The sequence below is a fragment of the Ailuropoda melanoleuca genome, chromosome 7 (genome assembly GCF_002007445.2).
Source record: "Ailuropoda melanoleuca isolate Jingjing chromosome 7, ASM200744v2, whole genome shotgun sequence".
Lineage (NCBI taxonomy): Eukaryota > Metazoa > Chordata > Mammalia > Carnivora > Ursidae > Ailuropoda > Ailuropoda melanoleuca.
This window is the reverse complement of record NC_048224.1, coordinates 27,253,612-27,272,223: the sequence shown is the minus strand read 5'-3', so window position 1 is coordinate 27,272,223 and position 18,612 is coordinate 27,253,612. Positions and strand designations below refer to the sequence as shown.

The following is an 18,612-nucleotide window of genomic DNA, read 5'->3' as shown; positions in this document are numbered from 1 at the left end:
AATTTTGAGGTGAATGCCCTTCCCCAACTGTCGCCCAATTTATCATTCCAAACCACCGTGTGGCCTTGTCATCAACCTGTGGAGCCCCGAATCTATCCTTGCACACTAATTAGATGCCAAGTGCTTCTGACAGTCGAGATTTGCACTATCAGACCCCACCACCACCTGACCTTTGCAGTCTTATCTCCTGCTACTATGACTTTCTCCCCCGGTCCAAATTCCAGTCATTCAACCAAGGCCCTGTTCAAACTCCTCTTACCCTATGAAGCCATCCCTGGTTCCCTGTCAAGCGGCAAGGCCCCTCATGCTTCTGAATTTCCAGAATCTTCTGTTTTTATATCCTTCATTAGACTCTAAGATCCCCCAGGGGAGCTTGGGCATGAACAACAGCACACAACAGGTACCTCAGGAGAATTAGCTGAAATTAGGTGGCATGGTCTCCCAAATCCCAAGCAGCAATTAAACAGGCCAGCTCAAGCAGACCAAATTTTGGAGTCCATATCTATAATATGCTGTCAGGGCAAGTGGACAGGGAAAGCCACCCACCTAGAGCTAATCCCTGACTCCTGTCTCTTGGACTAACCCCAAGTGAGGTGCATATCCTTCACACGTGTTTCACCAGCCTCCTGAAGAGCTTCTCCTCTACAGACAGACCCTTCTGTTTCCTTCAACCCCTCACACCTGCTGTTGTGTGCCTTTCACTTTATGAGTTAGAGTCAGGTCATTATTCCTAGTGATGCTTACAAGGGCCAAAGGATGCATGCAAGGCAGGCAGTATTTTTCAGACAGGGATTTGGGGCTTAGGAACCAGTGACTTGTCCAAGGTCACTCGCAGAAGCGTCCGAGCTATTACTCCAACCTAAGCCTTCCATTTCCCAGTGCAACAGAGTCCAAGACCTGCCAGTTGTCTGAGGTTGGAAGGAAAGAGACTTTAAAAGTGATTTTAGGTCCTAAAGCGTACACAGGTGTTTCTCTGTGGCCTGCGATACCGGGAGCTGACAAAACGCCTCACTGAGGGTTTGATGAGATCTAACCCAGGCTACAAAGGGGAGCCAGGCGGGGCACTTTCAGGTTTTCGGCGTTCGCCATCTACAATTGTTAATTTCCACTGGCACTCCCTCAGGCTGCACGCTGGAGAACGCGTTGACTACTTGTGGCACGGCAAGGCCACCGTATGGCTCCAATGGAACGGTGTTCTGGTTAGTGGAGCCCCAGTGTCTCACAACAGGTGTGGTGGGTGACCCTACACCTGCCCCGCCGGGGCCAAAAACTCTTGATCGGGGTCACCTGACTCTGCGGGTTTAAGGAGAAGCGACGCGGCGGCGTCTGCCTCACGTGATCGGGCTCGGGCGGCGTCGAGCGCGTTACGCTACGCCCCGCGCACCGGGTCGGTCAAGGTCTGCGCCTGCGCGGCCGCTGCTCGCCGGCTCGGCGACCTGCGGGCTGGCGGCTACCGGGCGCGGACCGGGGCGGCCGCTGCAATGGGTGAGTGCGGCGGGCTGGCGGCACGGGCTTTCCTCGCGGCCTGTACGTTGAAGGAGTGGAAGCACGAAGGAGAGCTGAGGAGGCCGCCCTGCCCCGGCCCTCTGGCGCAGCCGCTGGGGCCCATCCCTCTCCGCGCGCTCGATTGCTTCCGCGCGCGCCCTCCGGGTGGGGCCTGCAGCTGCGGGAGCCGCGGGGGACGACGCGCCCGCGGCTTCTGGTTCTCCCGCTAGCCGCGGGGCTTCGCTGCGTGCCGTCTGGCTGCCGGGGCGAGCCTTTCCGGCGAAGAAGGCGCGTTCATTTGGACGCGCCCCTGCTGGGGAGGTGCCTCCCGCGCCCACGAACTGGAGAACGGGGAAGGCCGGGCTTTGGCTGAGCCCGGGGGCGGGTGGTGCTGGGGCGGCGGAAGGGCCCCCCACCGCTTTCCCTGGGATTCCGGGCCCCTTGAGACTGTTCACTGTCGGAAACAGAATGGGCCTTGGTGATCCTACCCAACCCCCGCCCGTCTTATCCCAGGTTGGGGAAATGGACGCCCGGAGGGCGGTAAGTCCAGCCACAGCCCGGCAGTGCTTATTCTGCGACACCATGTTGCATCGGGTTGTGGGAAACTCAATTGTATAAGGCTTTTGGGGGGCGGGCAGGCGGGCGGTGTTCATTGTAAATCTCTGTACTGATAATTTAGCACTGAGGGTGGCTAGATCATGTCGATGCCTCAGCTATATTTACCCTTTGGGCATAACCTTTATTTTGCCCCGTCAGCTATCCTCAGCTGGACTTAATTCCCACCCTCTGTTTCTCTTCCTGTAAGCAATGAAATAGAAGCCCTGAAAGTAATGGGTAATAACCTTGACAGTTCGAACCTTCTCCACCCCTGCCTGCTTGGAAAGGATTCAATAAAATCAAAAGGTGCTAGACCTGGTCAGGTGGGTCCCCTAGCGGTTCCACGGCACAGGTTAGGCACTTTGGATCTGGAGTCACCCTTAATGCATCTAAACAAAAAATCATAAGCTATTACCTTTGAGTGGTGGTATCTGGTTTCTCCTTTGATAGATTAAAGTAAACCTAGAGAATTGGATTTTCAAATTAGGGACATTGCTTTGACTGTAGTAGCAAGATCGTGTCATAACTAGGACTGGAACCCGGACTGACCTTGTTCTGATTGCTGACTCAGACCTGCTGCCTTGTGGGATTTCACATCCTTGGAGAATTATATTTGCCTTACCCCCAGTTTTTGCACAAAGACCTTTGTGCTGGGATCACATCTAGGTCTTGCTTATCCATGTGGGCAGTAAATTACAGTGAGGAGTTAGACTTTACACTGTTCAATTATGCCACAAAGGTTTGATACTTGTAGTTGCTTGAAAGTCAGCCTTATAACTGTGCTGCTTATTGTTCAGATAGCTTGAGTGTTTTAGGTAGCAAGCAGTTTAAAATAATGGTAAATAAGTTTTGCAATAGCAAAGAATTATTCCTGTTAAGGAATTTAAATATAGAGATGAGTTTAGTAAAGAAATTTAACTGTGTTCAAACATAAACATGTAAAATTCAAAACTCCATTGCCACAGAATACTGTGCACACTGTCCTTGCTTCTGTTGCCAAAATAAGACACTATTCATACCATCCTGGTGTGTAGGATGAAACGAGAGTGAAAGCTTTATTTTTTTTCTTTTCACATGTACATCGGTGGTTTCTTTGAAAGACGTTACAAGTCTCAGGAGGTTAAAATTTATTTATTTATTTATTTATTTATTTTTTTAAAGATTTTATTTATTTATTCGACAGAGATAGAGACAGCCAGCGAGAGAGGGAACACAAGCAGGGGGAGTGGGAGAGGAAGAAGCAGGCTCCTAGTGGAGGAGCCTGACGTGGGGCTCGATCCCATAACGCCAGGATCACGCCCTGAGCCGAAGGCAGACGCTTAACCGCTGTGCCACCCAGGCGCCCCAGGAGGTTAAAATTTAGAGGGTAGGTTTTAAATCTGTGAAGTCTAGGAGGGTTTCATTACCTTCCTTTTTCTATGCCCAGGCCTATTTTTTAAAATTTGAGACTCTAAATGTACAGTGATATTTTTTTTTTTTTTTTTTTTAATTATTTGACAATGAGAGTGCATGGGGGGGCAGTGCAGAGGGAGAGGGAGAAGGTAGTCTCCCTGACTACCAGCCACCCAGTGCCTGGCTCCATCCCAAGACCCAAAGGGAGCTGCCCAACCCGCTGAGCCACCCAGGCAGCCATACAGTGATGTTCTTAAAATATCTTAAAATAATTAAATACAGGGGTCAATAAACGGCTAACTTCTGTTAGCCATAGTTTTCTGTTTAATAACAGCCTCCATTATTACAAACAGCCATGACAAACTAGTTGAAGTAACTTTAATTTGTAAAATTTGGGGAAGTAAATCATTCCAGTAAAAATTAAAAGTGAACATGGACAAAATTTGGTCTGTCGGGTGTACAGATAACTTAGTTTGTATTATCAAGAAACAATAGATTGTTAAAACAGTTTGCAGGTGGTAACTTTAGATTTTAAAATGTATTATGTATTCAGTATGTAAATGAAATTTCAAAGTCATAAATGGTCACATGATATCATATAATCATATAAATATTAACCAGTATTCTTGTTGATTTTATCATTTTTTAGTCCTGAGACTCTGAAGAAGAGCAAAGCATTACATAGATATAAAGCATTTGTATGCTAAGCTGTTTTTAAAATGTTGGTTAATCTTAGATTGGCAAGTGTAGTTCTAATAAGAGTTCTTAAATTCATGTCCATCAGCTGAAATAGCAAGAAGTAAAGGGTGTAGAAGACTGATTAATAATTACCAAACTCTGCCCTGGCAAACTTCTTTTCAAGCATCTTCAAGCTGCTTTTTTTTTTTTTAAGTAAAAATGCCATTGGCAAAAAAATAAAAATGCCATTGGTTTCTTTAACTGGTTAAGAGCACAAAATGTAACAGGCAGAAGGTGTGTTTTAAATTAAAAAGCTGTGGGTGGTTCTCCCCCCATTCTCCCCAAGTCAGATAAATACATCCCCACAAAAATGATGGGCAAAAGAAAGCTGTCATACACAAAAAGTGTATCCTGAATTAAGGGAAACTGCTGTTGAAACAGGAATTAACATAATAAAGTCAGCAACAGGTTAACAGTTTTATTTTTTTAAAGATTTTATTTATTTATTCGGCAGAGATAGAGACAGCCAGCGAGAGAGGGAACACAAGCAGGGGGAGTGGGAGAGGAAGAAGCAGGCTCCCAGCGGAGGAGCCCGATGTGGGGCTCGATCCCGTAACGCCGGGATCACGCCCTGAGCCGAAGGCAGACGCTTAACCGCTGTGCCACCCAGGCGCCCCAGGTTAACAGTTTCTTCAGGGTGCCTGGCTCACTCAGTGGAGTGTGCAACCCTTGATCTTGGGGTTGTGGGTTCGAGCTTCATGTTGGGTGTAGAGATCACTTAAATCTTAAAAATAATTGAGTCTTCAAATGCTGCATGGCACGATGCTATACTATATAAACTACTGAAATACTGCTACGTAGGAAGGAGGAAGTTTGTACAGCTTTTAGCAGAAATGCTTTTCCAGAAAAGCAAAGCGAAACAATTCAATCAGCAGATCAGGGAGGCTATAGCTAGATAGCAGAACTATGGCTTCTCATATCTTCTCATTTATCCAGAGTGGACTAAAATTTCAGGACAAAACAGGGACTGTTAAAAAAACATTTCCTTATACATTTAAAGTTTTCTGCTTCTTTCCCCTTCCCCTGCATTTTAGCATGATCTAGCAGAAAGATGGCTGCCATTGGCTATTTTATTTTTCTTTCTGTGGCAAGACTGTCATGGTGCCTGGATATTTCAGGTTTGTACGCTCTCTTACCATTGTCCTATTGTGGTCAAAAAACTTAGTAATGGACTTAGGGTACTTGGCTTGCCGCTGCTGCTCTATTCTCCCGCTAATGAAGGTCAGCTTCGGGCTGTATTTATCATCAGATCTTTTGAGACTGGAGGACGGTTGCCAAATCTTAGGATCCCTCCTTCTATGATCTTCCTGTGGGCCATGAGAAGGATGCTCTTCTCCTGAGCATAAATAAAGGATATGATAAGACACACAAAGCCAAAACAGGTTTGGATTCTGGAGGTGGGCACATATAATCCCAAACCAAAACCACTGTGTCAGAGAAATAGGAGAAGATGCAGAGCATGAAGCAACCATCAATTAGACCAGAATTCTCCAGAGTATCTTAAAAAGTAGTACTAAAAAGTTTTGCTGAAAGGAAGATACATCACCTTAAACACTCAAAATTATGAAACAGAGAATAAAAATAAGCATCTAACTCAAGAAATTAGAATACAGTAAACCTAGACAAAACAGGAGAAACGAGATAAAGAGGAAAAACAAATTTAAAAATTGAAAATAGTGAAATTGGTAACTTCGAGAGCTGGGGGCCCCCCCCCCCCCCGCTGCCCCGGGACGGGAGAAATGTAAATTTGACGAATTGACTATGTTGCTCAAGAAAAAAGGAAACATAAGCACACAAAACTAAAAGTATTTTTTTTTAAAACAGCAAGTACTATGTAAATAAACCAGAACTTTTTTTTTTTTTAAAGGAAATCCAGTATCAAAATTGACTGCAGAAGAAAGAACCTAACAGACCAATAACGATGGAAGAAATTGAGAAAGTTATCAAAAAGCTACCATCCCCCAAAACACCAGGTCCAGATGGTGTTACAGGTGAATTCCTTTAACTTTGAAGGAAAAGGTAATTTTGATAAGGTTCAAGTTGTTTACCAGCATCAGGAAGAAAAAGTGACAGATTGTTTTTTACAAAGCCAGTGGAACATTGACACCTGAACTTGGCATGAAGATAGTACTAAAATTGAAAATCAGGTATGTTCTAGTGATGTGAAATTTTAAAATAAAATATTAGCAAATGGTATCTAGGGATACATTAAAAAAAATATTTTGTCATGGCCAAGTAGGATTCATACCCATATTATAAGAACAAGTAATTAACAAGAAATAATGCTAATGTATACACCAAATAAATACTAGAGAGTAATAATAATAATAGGTCATCTTGAGCACCTCTGGTGCTCTAGATACTCCCGGATGCTTTACAAGTAGTAACTCAAATAACTGAGCCAACCTATGAGGTAGGTAACATCCTTATTTTATAAATGAGGAAATTAAGCCATAGAGACATTGAGGAACTTGATGAAGGTCGCACAGTGGATACCTGGTGGAGCCAGGATTTGAATTGAGGCTGTAAGCTCCAGCTTGTAAATATTACACTGGTTCTGTCTCAGTATTCATGTGGTCATCTCAGTAGCTCTGTAAAAGCATTTGACCAAAGTTCCTGATTTAGTGGTGGTGGGAGAGGTTGAAGGTGGTTGAATTTCAGTAAAACGGGAATAAATTTGTTTTTCCTTCCCATGTTTGAAAACTCTCTAAGCCCTTATCAGTTGATCATTAGTATAGAAAAATGGAATGCAGTTTTAATGGGAACCATTAAACATAATTTCCTAGTAAATAGCTGGGGAAAGGGGCTTACGTTATAATTGAAGATATACTAATTCTTAGATTGAATGCAGAGTGAAGTTTTGGGTTTTTAATGTAACTTATTCGGTAAAGTTATGTGATAGCGGTGGAAAGACAGGCTTTGCTTTGCATTTGCAGCATAGTCTTAAAGGTGGGTAGGAATAGATGGTGAACAGGGAAGGTTGCTTGAGTGGGTACAGATTTTGTAGGGGCCAGTTCAGGAATCATTTTTGTGTCATGATGATCTATTTCCGTATGTAAACTTGAAACTGCTAGGACTTGGAGTATAAATACTTTGATGACAGCTTCCTGTTATATCAAAAGCCAGTGTCATGCTTAATAGTAATTCCTAGCAAAGTTCCCATAAATGTCAAAAATAAAAGGCTATTCACTATTACTAAATTTAATTTTGTTCAGTAAATATTTGCTAATCTAATAAGATAGAAGAAAGGTACATGCTATAGTGGAGAAGTCAGTTATTTGTGGTATTTTATATAGTAGAAGCTAAAGCAAACCAGCCAAAAAACTGAGACATTGCAAGAGGATTTGGTAAGTTGGCTGTTCTAACCCTAATACACAAGAATTGGTAACTTTTTCGTATGCAGACAAAAAGCAGTTCAAAAATGAGTTGGAAGGAAACAGTCCATTCATTATAGCAACCAAAAAGATAAAATACCCAGACACATGAAATATTCAAGCTCTGGGGGCACCTGGATGGCTCAGTCAGTTAAGCCTGTGTCTCTTGATTGCTGCTCAGCTCATGATCTCAGAGTCCTGGGATCCTGCTCTGTCTAGGGCTCTCGGCTCAGTGGGGAGTCTCCTTCCTCCTCCTCCCTCTGCCGCCTCCCCTTGTCGGTGCTGCACACTCTGACTCCCTCCCTCTCTCTCGAATCTTAAAAAAGAAGTATTTAAGATCTGTATGCACATTTTGTTAAATGCTACTAAGGTTTATAAAAAGATACAAGTAAATAGGAAGATACCATATTCCTGTAAAGTATGGTTTAATTTTGGAGAAGTGACAGGTCTTTACATTTATCTATGAAGTCACTTTTTCTGTAAGATACCAACAAGGTTTTTGGGAGGAATATGACAGAGATACGCTAAAGTTTACCAGGAGAAGCGTGAGAGCCAGGAAAACCACTAATTCTGAGAAGAGTATGGGGAAGCCCTAGTACATGGTGACAGGCATCCTACCGCCATAGCAGGTCAGAGCAGGTTGGTGCTGAAGGGCTGGGCCGCTGGCGAAGCAGAGCGCGTGCAGACATACATGCACACGCCCACAGACATTTGGATGCTGCTCACCGGTCACTTCCGTAGGCAAGCTTTTCTCTTTGCCTCACTGCGTACGCTGAAATTCCAGAGAGATTACAGTATGGCCGGTAAAGGAAACCATGAAGGTTGTAGAGGGAAGCATGGATTACTTGTTCATACTTTTAGAGTAATGAAGGCCTTCTGAGGACATAGTAAAGCCTAGAAGTCAAGATTATAGATATCCAGATTAAGAACTTCAGTAACACAAAAATGGTAAAGTAGGGAAAGTATTTGCCTCAATTTGGTTAGTAGAACCAGGAATAATTTTCTTCATATATGAAGAAATTTTACAAACCAGGAAAGTTTTTTCTGCCTATTAGAAATAATGGGTAATGTGAAAATTTATAGTAAGAGAAATTCAAGTGGTCAAAAGTGAAAAAATGCTGGGATGCCTGGGTGGCTTAGTTGGGCTTCGGCTCAGGTCATGATCCCAAGTCCTGAGATCGAGCCCCGCATCAGGCTCCTTGTTCAGTAGGGAGCCTGCTTCCCCCTCTGCCTGCCGCTCCCCTTTGTGCACGTTCTCGCTCTCTTAAATAAAATCTTAAAAAAAAAAAAAATGCTGTAGTTTTTGTTTTTCTGTTTTTGTTTTGTTTTAAGATTTTATTTATTTGACAGACAGCAAGAGAGAGAGAGAGAAAGGGAACACAAGCAGGGGGAGTGGGAGAGGAAGAAGCAGGCTCCCAGCAGAGCAGGGAGCCCGATGTGGGGCTCGATCCCAGGACCCTGGGATCAGGCCCTGAGCCGAAGGCAGATGTTCAATGGCTGAGCCACCCAGGCGCCCCTGTTTTTTGTTTTTTGTTTTTTTAAGCAGGCCCCTCCACTGAGCAGGGAGCCTGACATGGGGCTTGATCCCAGGATCCTGGGATCATGGCCTGAGCTGAAACCAGACGCTTGAAACTGACTGAGCCACCCAAGTCCCCCAAAATGCTGTAGTTTAATCAAAATTTTTCAATGACAAAATGACTTTTTTTTCCCCCCATCAGATGGTGCTGGAAGTGGTGGGGGACCTGGTACTGGCATACATGTAATGGAAGTATAAATCCTCGTAAGTTTTCGGGGGGCAGTTTGGAGTAGCTATCAAATTAAAATGTATTACTCTTGAGCCGGCAATGCCATTCTAAAGATTTATCCTTGCGAGATTTAAACTTGCAAGAGTTCACCCAAGCAAGGTGTAGGTACAAGGTTGCCCAATGCAGCATTCTTTAAAAGAAGAAAAGGAAAAAACCAAACCTAAACAAAAAACAGAGACCAAAATAGGAGATAGAATAAATTACATATATGTCCAATTGTTAGAATACAGTCATTCAAAATTCTGGGGTATCTCCACTCTGTTATTGGAAGATTCCAGAACGCAGTGTGAGTGTCACTAGTGGCAGGCTGACTGGTAAAGAGGCTTTCCCACAGACGGGCTAGACACAGAGAGCCCTGAGCCAGGGCAGTGAGCCTGGAATGGGGAGATGTCTGTGTATTAATTTACAACTTTGTTTTCTTTAAAACACAATCTTTTTAAAATGTTTATTTTGAATGTGTCAGTTTTTTTCCTAAAGTAATGCGTTTCTTTTGTGAATTTTCATTGAAATGACTCATTTCTTGTTTTATTGAATCTGTAAGCAGCCCAACTCCAAGGAAGCTGGTATCTCTGGTTCGAGCATCCAGGTGACTTCATAATCTAGCTGTTCTAATACCTGCCAGGATTAGAAATAATTCCTGTCTCTGAGCCAGGTCTTCCTTGGATTATTTACGTTGCAGAGGGGCGCGCTTTCCGAACACCAGGTATGATTTTTCCTGCCCTTTTAGACTGATTCATGGTAGTGCCGAGCAGCACTGAGCAGTGAGTCCCGCTGCTCCCTGCGCTCTGCCAAAGGGGAGAGTGTGTTCTTCGTGAACAGAGTGGGGCCTGGAGGTGGTGTGGCTCCCCTGCTTGTGGGGGCAGACAGTGCAAGATGGCACCCCGGCACTGTCCAGTTCTGGCCGTGTAACCGGGTGACTTAGTGGCGAGGAAAATTGCCTGGCCCCTTTCAGGACCTCCCTTCCGGCAGAGTTTGGGCCTGCAGTGGTTTCCAGTTAAAGTTTTTCTCAGCTGAAGGCAAGTTTATCTTTTCTCATAGAAACATGGAGCAAGCCAGCTGGAACTCCAACAAAACAAAGAGACTTTGGGCGGAAGTGTTCAATGTTACATTTTCTTCTTAGTGTACTCTATCTTGTGGGAAGAGGACACACAGACCTTGGTGTGACATACTTAAGGAAAATAGCTTATTTCCATTTGCTTCACCTGAGAAAGGCAAAAAAAACAGTATATAGTAGTGTCAGAGGGTCTTGGGATCTTCCTGAGGGTCTCATAACGCCAGTCCAAGCCTGCTTCCCCATCCTCCCTCTGCCATCCTCCCGTCTTTTACCCACATTCTGCTGTAGCAGAACATACTAGAATAATTCCTTGAGATCGCGATCCTGCTGCTGCTGTGACACGGACCTACACCTTAGCCTTTAGCTGGATGTGCTTCACCCTATTTGCCCACATGTCATATCCTGCCCTGTCATTGTTTGCAGACAGCTAGTTAATGACCCTTCTCTGCGGGGGCCTTTATACACCTTGTGCATATTTCCGTGCTTGCATTTATCGCTCTGTAGTCTAATTGTTTGCATGTCTTATCTCCCCCAAGGCCAGGGTTCTCGCATATCTCTAATCTCTGATATGTAGGGCAGTGCCTTTGAATAAGTTGGTTGAATTTAATTTTTTTAGTGTGCTAAGAGGCCAGTTAAAAGCAGGCAAAGAGGAGGAAATCCCCAACAAAAGTAAATGAAGGTTGTCTTGACAGTGTTATCCTATAAGTCTGAATGGAACAGAAAAAACATTTTTTTCAAGATTATATTTATTAATTTGGGAGAGAGAGTACATGAGCAGGGGGGAGGAGCCGAGGGAGAGGGAGAAGCAGACTCCCCACTGAGCAGGAAGCTTGACATGGGGCTCCATCCCAGGACCCTGGGATCATAACCTGAGCCGAAGGAAGACACTTAACCAACAGAGCCACTCAGGCGTCCCAGAAAAAAACATTAAAAACTTAAGAGGGAAACCACTGGGGGAAGGCTGATGTTTGTTGAGCAGACCCTGACTGCCTTGCTCCCAGCGTTGGTGTTAAGACTCTTCAGCTGACTTTCACTTCGGTTGTGCACAGTGGATGGCATTGGCCTTGGTTCTAAGTGTGGAAACTGAGCCTGAGAGGAACAGCAATTGGCCTTTGCTTACTTTGAAACTGTCTCATTGATCTGTCACTGTCAGCCTTTTGTCACCTCATTAGACCTTCATTATTGTCAGCATTTCCAACTTTGGAGAACAAGAGTTGACTAGATTGACACATTTAATAAAAAATAGGATTGTGCCATGTCAGTAAAAAGTATTCTTTTTGGGTCACCTGGGTGGCCCAGTCGGTTAAGCATCTGCCTTTGGCTTAGATCACGATCTCAGGGTCCTGGACTCAGGCCCTGTGACAGGCTCTCTGCTCAGCGGGGCGCCTGCTTCTCCCTCACCCTCTGCCCTCCCTCCCCACCCTGGGCTTGTGCTCTCTCTCTCATGCACTGTCTTTCAAATAAGTAAAAATTTTAAAAGCTTTCTTTTTATACCATTTACTGATCAAAAAAAAAGACTCAGCTGCTGCCTAAAATTTCATTAACATCTTTAAAAATTCAAACTGTACTGAACCTAAAATACTCTTTTGTTTTTATTTTTTTAAAGATTTTATTTGACAGCATAAGTAGGGGGAGCAGCAGGGAGAGGAGGGAGAAGCAGCGGGGAGCCTGATGTGGGGCTTGATCCTAGGACCTCGGGATCATGACCTGAGCCGAAGGCAAACACTTAATGACTGAGCCACTCAGGCGCCCCAGTACTCTTTTATTTTTAATATCTATATGCCATTCTATCAGGCGGATACATCTTCATTTATTCGGTGGGCCTCTTACTGTTGAGCATTTAATTTTTATTCATTACCGCTCAAGAGCATTGTCGTGACTGTCTTGTAGTTGAATATTTGTGTACATCTTGTATGAATAACTATTTCCCTAGGCTGTACTTCTAGAAGGAAAATTATTGTTGCAGATGTATGTTCCATATTTGATAATACATATCTGATAATACATATCTGATGGTACGTATCTGTGGCTCCTGTAGATACAAGCTCCCAGGAACTGATTCTGTTTCTTTTCTGTGCTCAGCTGTGCACTGCTCTTTGTAGTGATTACATTTTAACATCTTGTCCTGAATGCTCAGCAGTTTATAGCAGCGTGAAACTATACCCATTAAGTAATAACTCCCTGTTCCCCGTTCCCCAAGCCTCTGGCAACTGCCATTCTGCTTTCTGTCTCTATGAATTTGACTACTTTATATAAGTGAAATCATACAGTACTTGTCCTTTTATGACTGGCTTATTTTACTTAGTGTCCTCAGGTTCACCCATGTCCTCGCATGTGACAGGATTTCCTTGTAAGGCCGCATCACATTCCGTTGTATGTGTGCATACCACGTCTTGTTGAACCATTCGTCCGTCAGTGGGCGTTTGTGTTGCTTCCTCCTCTTGGCTACCGTGGATGTGGATGTGCACGTGCCTCTTGAGACCCTGCTCTCAGTTCTTAACAGATACATACCTAGAAGTGGGACCGCTGAATCGTATGTTAATTCTGTTGTAAGTTTTTGTAGAACTGCCATTTCTGTTTTAGTGGCTGCACCATTTTACATTCTTACTCTGAACTTCTCCACATCTCCACCAACAGTTATTTTCTGTTTTTTGTTGTTTGGGTTTGTTTTTTTTTAATAGTAACTATCCTAATGGGTGAGATGATCTCATTGTGGTTTCGATTTGCATTTCTCTGTTGATTGATGTCGAGCATCTTTTCATATGCTTGTTGGCATCTGAGTGTGTTTTGCAATTTTTTGGAGGTTTTTCTTTTAGATTTCAGTTATTTGAGAGAGATAGGGAGAGAAAGCACAAACGGTGGGGGAGGAAGAAGCAGCCTCCCCACTGAGCAGGGAGCCCATTATGATGTGGGATCCCAGGACCCCAGTATCGTGACCTTTGTGACCTGAGCTGAAGGCAGCCAGACCTCCCTGTTTTACAGTTTTGTAGGTTTCTTTCATGGCTGGCATAAAAGATGGGTGGAGTCCCATATCTTGTATATCTCCTTTGGAGAAATGGCTGTTAGGTCCTTTGTTCATTTTTTAATTGGGTTACTTAATTTTTTTTGAGTGGTATCATAAATGTGATGTTGTACATTGAGGAATTAAAATCAGCTTAAAAATATTTAGCCTGTTGGGGCACCTAACTAGCTCAGTTGGTGGAATGTTTGACTCTTGATTTTGGGGTTGTGAGTTTGAGTACCATGTTGGGTGTAGAGATCCCTTTAAAAAAATCTTTAGCCTGTTATATTTAAGACATAACAAAATTGCCATGTAGTCCCCCAGTAAAGGTTATTTCTGGACCGTAGGATTGTTCTGGATGATCCAGCTATTTGGATCCTTTGCCAGACTTAGATGCCCAACAAGGGGTATCCTTGCCATTTTAAGGAGGCAGGTGTGTTCCGGGGCGGGGGCGGGGGGGGGCTTCAAATCTTCAATAGTCTGATGCAGCCACTTTGTCCAGGGCAGCCTCCCACATCCCTGCCATCCTTCGGTATGATCGCCGGAACTTGCACCCTGCAGTCAGACAGACTACGATGCCAGCTCCACCAGTTACTTTCTGTACCTCAGACAAAGGAGAGTATTGGTTTTCTCATTGGTGAAACTGGGAAAATAATATTTATTTGATGGAGTTGTTTTGAGAATTAAATATGTGAAAATGTAGTGTATAGTACATACCTGCAGGCCTCTCTTGACCCTGTTCTTCCAGTCTACCTCCCAAAGTGCGTGCTCAGTGTCCTTTATCCATAGCGTATCTTTATCATACAAGGTATTTACACTGCGGTGTATTTGTTTACCTTGGCAGTCTCCTGTTAAAATTGTGAGTTCCTTGCCTCTTTTTTTTTTTTTTTTTNTTTTTTTTTTTTTTAAGATTTTATTTATTTGAGGGGCGCCTAGGTGGCTCAGATGGTTGAGCATCTGCCTTTAGCTTGGGTCGTGATCTCCAGGTCCTGGGATTAAGCCCCACATCAGGTTTGGGCTCAGCAGGGAGTCTGCTTCTCCCTCTGCCTCTCCCTGCTGCTTGTGCTGTCTCTCTCAAATGAATAAATAAATTCTTACAAAAAAAAAAAATTTGAGAGAGAGAGTGCGCAAGTGGGGGTGAGGGGCAGAGGGAAAGGGAGAAGCAGACTCCCCACTGAGCAGGGAGCCCAGTGTGGGGCTCGATCCTGGGATGCCAGGATCATGACCTGAGCTGAAGGCAGATGCTTAACCTACTGAGCCACCCAGGCGCCCTGTGAGTACCTTGCTTTTGAATCTCTAGCACTTAGCAGAGGGCCTAGTCTAGAGACTAAGTAAGTGTTAGTGAACAGAATGAATGAATGCAGGTTTTGCTATTTTATTTCTCAAGGGAGGACTTTGAATCTTTTTCGGAAGGATATTGGTATATACCGTTAGGTACCGTGGTATGTATGAACTAGTCCAGTAGTTCTCAAATTTTTTGGTCTCAGGACCCCTTTATACTTAAAAATTATTGTGGACCCTAAAGAGCCTTTATTTATATGGATTAGTATTTATGGTCTTAGAAATCAAAATGTTAATATATTCACTTTATTTGTATATTTATTTTAAAGATAAATTGCATTGGTGGAGGGAGAGGGACAAGCAGATTCCACCCTGAACGCAGAGCGGGATGCAGAGCCTGACTCCACAACCCTGAGATCGTGACATGAACCAAAATCAGTAGTCAGACGCTTAACCCGCTCCACTGACTGAGCCACCAGGTGCCCCTAATTTGCTTTAAAATAACATGTTAACATAGACAACACATTTTCAGGAAAAATAACTGTTTTCCAAAAAATGAATGAGAAGAGCATGTTTTCCAGTTTTGCCGGTCTGTGTAATGTGTGGCATAAAAGATAGGTGGAGTTGCCTATCTGCATTGTGTCTGTGGTGAGAAGTTCTGGTTAAAGTAGATGCAGAAAATGCAGCTTCACACAGGTACGCGGCTGGAAGAGGAAGGACCTCCTGGACCCCTGCAAGGGTCTCAGGGACCTCGAGGGGTCCTCTGAAAATACTGTAACAACTACTGATGTAGTGAAGGGAAAATGTAATAGTGTCCAGAAATTAAAGGGTTAAGGAAATTGGGAAAAATTCTACATGTTTATCCCTATATATAGTGGCTTACCTACTGTCATTTTGTTATTTGTAGGTTAAAAATATCCTTCATGAAGAAGAAAGACCTTAAGCAACATGGTGGATTCAGAAGCTCATGAAAAGAGGCCGCCCATCCTAACATCTTCAAAACAAGATCTGTCACCTCATATCGCAAATGTTGGTGAAATGAAGCATTACTTGTGTGGCTGCTGTGCAGCTTTCAACAACGTAGCGATCACGTTTCCCATCCAGAAGGTGCTCTTCCGGCAGCAGCTGTATGGAATCAAGACCCGGGATGCGGTGCTTCAGCTGCAGAGGGACGGCTTTCGAAACTTGTACCGCGGAATCCTTCCCCCACTGCTGCAGAAGACCACCACTCTGGCGCTTATGTTTGGGCTGTACGAGGACTTATCGTGCCTTCTCCGAAAGCACATCAGTACCCCCGAGTTTGCGACCCGCAGTGTGGCCGCAGTACTTGCGGGGACAACAGAAGCAATTTTCACTCCATTGGAAAGAGTTCAGACATTGCTTCAAGACCACAAGCATCATGACAAATTTACAAACACTTACCACGCTTTTAAGGCACTTAAATGCCATGGAATTAGAGAGTATTATCGAGGCTTGGTACCTGTTCTTTTCCGTAATGGATTCAGCAATGTCCTTTTCTTTGGCCTTCGAGGTCCCATTAAGGAGCATCTGCCGACCGCAACGACTCACAGCGCTCATTTGGTCAATGATTTTATCTGTGGAGGTCTGTTGGGTGCCGTGTTGGGAATCTTGTTTTTCCCAGTTAATGTTGTGAAAACTCGCATGCAGTCTCAGATTGGTGGGGAGTTTCAGTCTTTTCCCAAGGTTTTCCAGAAAATCTGGCTAGAGCGGGACAGGAAGCTGACGAATCTTTTCAGAGGTGCTCACCTGAATTACCATCGGTCTCTCATCTCTTGGGGCATAATCAATGCAACTTACGAGTTCTTGTTAAAGATTATATGAAAGAAACCATAAGTTAAGTGCCAAACTGAATAGACCTAAAAAGAATACAGTTTGGCCTTGTTCCTAATTGGCCAAATACGAGTTTGTGTCATAAGTTCAGGGCACAGTGAATTATGGGCAAAGCTGTTTTCTTGAAGTACCAACAAATTCAGAATAAGAGGTTCTTGTAGGAAAATTTGGGGGTTTTTTGTTTTGTTTTTTTCATCATTATCTGAGAACTTTAGGCTGCCTGGTTAAGAGCTGTCTATCTGACTGCTTTTGACAAGGAAAACTAATAGCCAAGGTATGATTCTTTTCCCCACAAGTCTTTAAATCTTCTGTATTGAAATGTCAGTGGCCATGACCAGCCAGAGAAAAGGCTCTTAGAGTCCTGTGAATTCTCAGGCTTCCTTCTCTTACTCCATTTCTTGCTTCTCTGCTTTTAGGAGTTTCAAAGGGTAGTCTTCGTTAAACATATGCATGTACGTGTAGGACAGAGAACAGGGGAGGACAGCTTATTAGGTGTAGGCTTTTTATGATAAATTGTATTAGTTTTGAAACTAAGTACTTGTTGGAATAGTCATTATCAAGGCTATTCAGACGTATGGCAGAACCAAGCATCTAGTCAAAGCTCCCATTTTGCTGTCTAGGTTGGAAGGTTTTGTATTTAGTTCTGAATGTGACCTTAAACCCTTCCCAAATGTCCTTATGTTAATGTATAACTTGTTTCATTACCAAAACATGGGGGGGACTTATATTTCCATATAGGTGTTTCCTCCTGTGAAGAAATTGCGTGTTAATTGCAAACTCTGGTTAATTCAGTTTCTTTGATTAATTGTTGCCAACTTTGCGAAGAGCTTTGGGAGTTTGGGGAGTGTTTTTTCTTTGACTCGTAGTTTGTCATATTGAAGTATCCTGTTTTCTTAAAACCCTCCTTTAAAAAAAAAAAACACTTCCATAATATTGTGTTTGGGAAGTCTGTTAACGGGATTACAGATTTCTCTCCCCTGGTTTCTAAGCATTACAGAAAGGGAAAAAACAAATCTCAGGATAGCTTTCATCCCAGTGTTAGCTTTTTTATTTGACTCTTGGAAATAGAGGCTTCTATTAGGATTTTTACATTCTGGGAACCCAGTTTTATCATTTTATCATTAAAACAGTAAGACCCTTTGAGATAAGATCTAAATAAAGATACTTGAAGGGTTAATTTTAAATGCTCCTAGTTTGTAATAGCTGGATAACATATTCAGTTACGTGACAGAGAAAAACTTACTTGTCGAAGGAATGAGATTTTTTTTTTTATTTTTTATTTTTTTATATTTTATTATGTTAGTCACCATACAGTACATCCCCGGATTCCAATGCAAAGTTCGATGCTTCATTAGTTGCGCATAACACCCAGTGCACCATGCAATACGTGCCCTCCTTACTACCCATCACCGGTCTATCCCATCCCCCACCCCCCTCCCCTCTGAAGTCTTCAGTTTGCTTCTCATAAAGGAATGAGATTTTAAAATATGTTTTCCAGATCAATGAAGCAAAATGCCTCTCTTTACCAACTGAATAATTAATAAAACTTGAAACATCCTAGAAAAGTAGTTTATCAATCTATTAAAAATCCACATCTGTAAATATGTAGTGAAGATCGCTTGCCAGCATCTGACATGGCAGAGTCGTTAGGTTTCTTATTACCAGTTTGTCATCATTCTGAATAATTGCATATGAGTATGTGCGCACACTGACCAAAATAAAATCAGGGTCTCAGATGGTAGTTTACTCAGTTTCTGGGCAGATAGTCCAAAAGATATGTTTACCTCTGAATGCGATATGGCTGGTCAAATAAGCATCCTTCCAACCAGAACGGATTGGGAAGCTTTATCGAGCACTTGCCAGGCGGAAATGAGGCTCAGTAGCTTTACAACAGCCCTGTTTGAAAATGTTGTGTTGGGAACGGCAGTTTACTTTGGAAACCAAGGTGCAGAGGTGAGGATTTCAGAAAAACAAGGATTTGACACCAAATAAACATGAGTAACATCCTTTGGCTTACTGAATAGAGAGTATGGC

General features: G+C 43.3%; 1 protein-coding gene across 18 annotated transcripts; it reads left to right on the top strand.

Moving 5' to 3' along the window:
* The first annotated feature begins 1,217 nt into the window (after nt 1-1,217).
* On the top strand, nt 1,218-16,859 carry SLC25A51 (solute carrier family 25 member 51). 18 transcript variants are annotated; one of them, XM_034664139.1, is made up of 7 exons: nt 1,234-1,485; nt 5,247-5,330; nt 6,080-6,359; nt 9,305-9,366; nt 9,936-10,094; nt 15,057-15,206; nt 15,635-16,859. In XM_034664139.1, exon 7 carries the CDS (start codon nt 15,676-15,678, stop codon nt 16,567-16,569), a length of 894 nt encoding a protein of 297 aa, XP_034520030.1. In that variant the 5' UTR covers nt 1,234-1,485; nt 5,247-5,330; nt 6,080-6,359; nt 9,305-9,366; nt 9,936-10,094; nt 15,057-15,206; nt 15,635-15,675; the 3' UTR covers nt 16,570-16,859. The 18 variants fall into 18 exon arrangements, 17 of the variants coding, with proteins under 17 accessions (XP_034520032.1, XP_034520044.1, XP_034520043.1 ...); XM_019794889.2 differs by lacking the exon at nt 1,234-1,485 and adding an exon at nt 1,498-2,025; XM_034664146.1 differs by lacking the exon at nt 5,247-5,330 and having other exon boundaries at nt 6,080-6,203.
* The last annotated feature ends 1,753 nt before the right edge of the window (nt 16,860-18,612 follow it).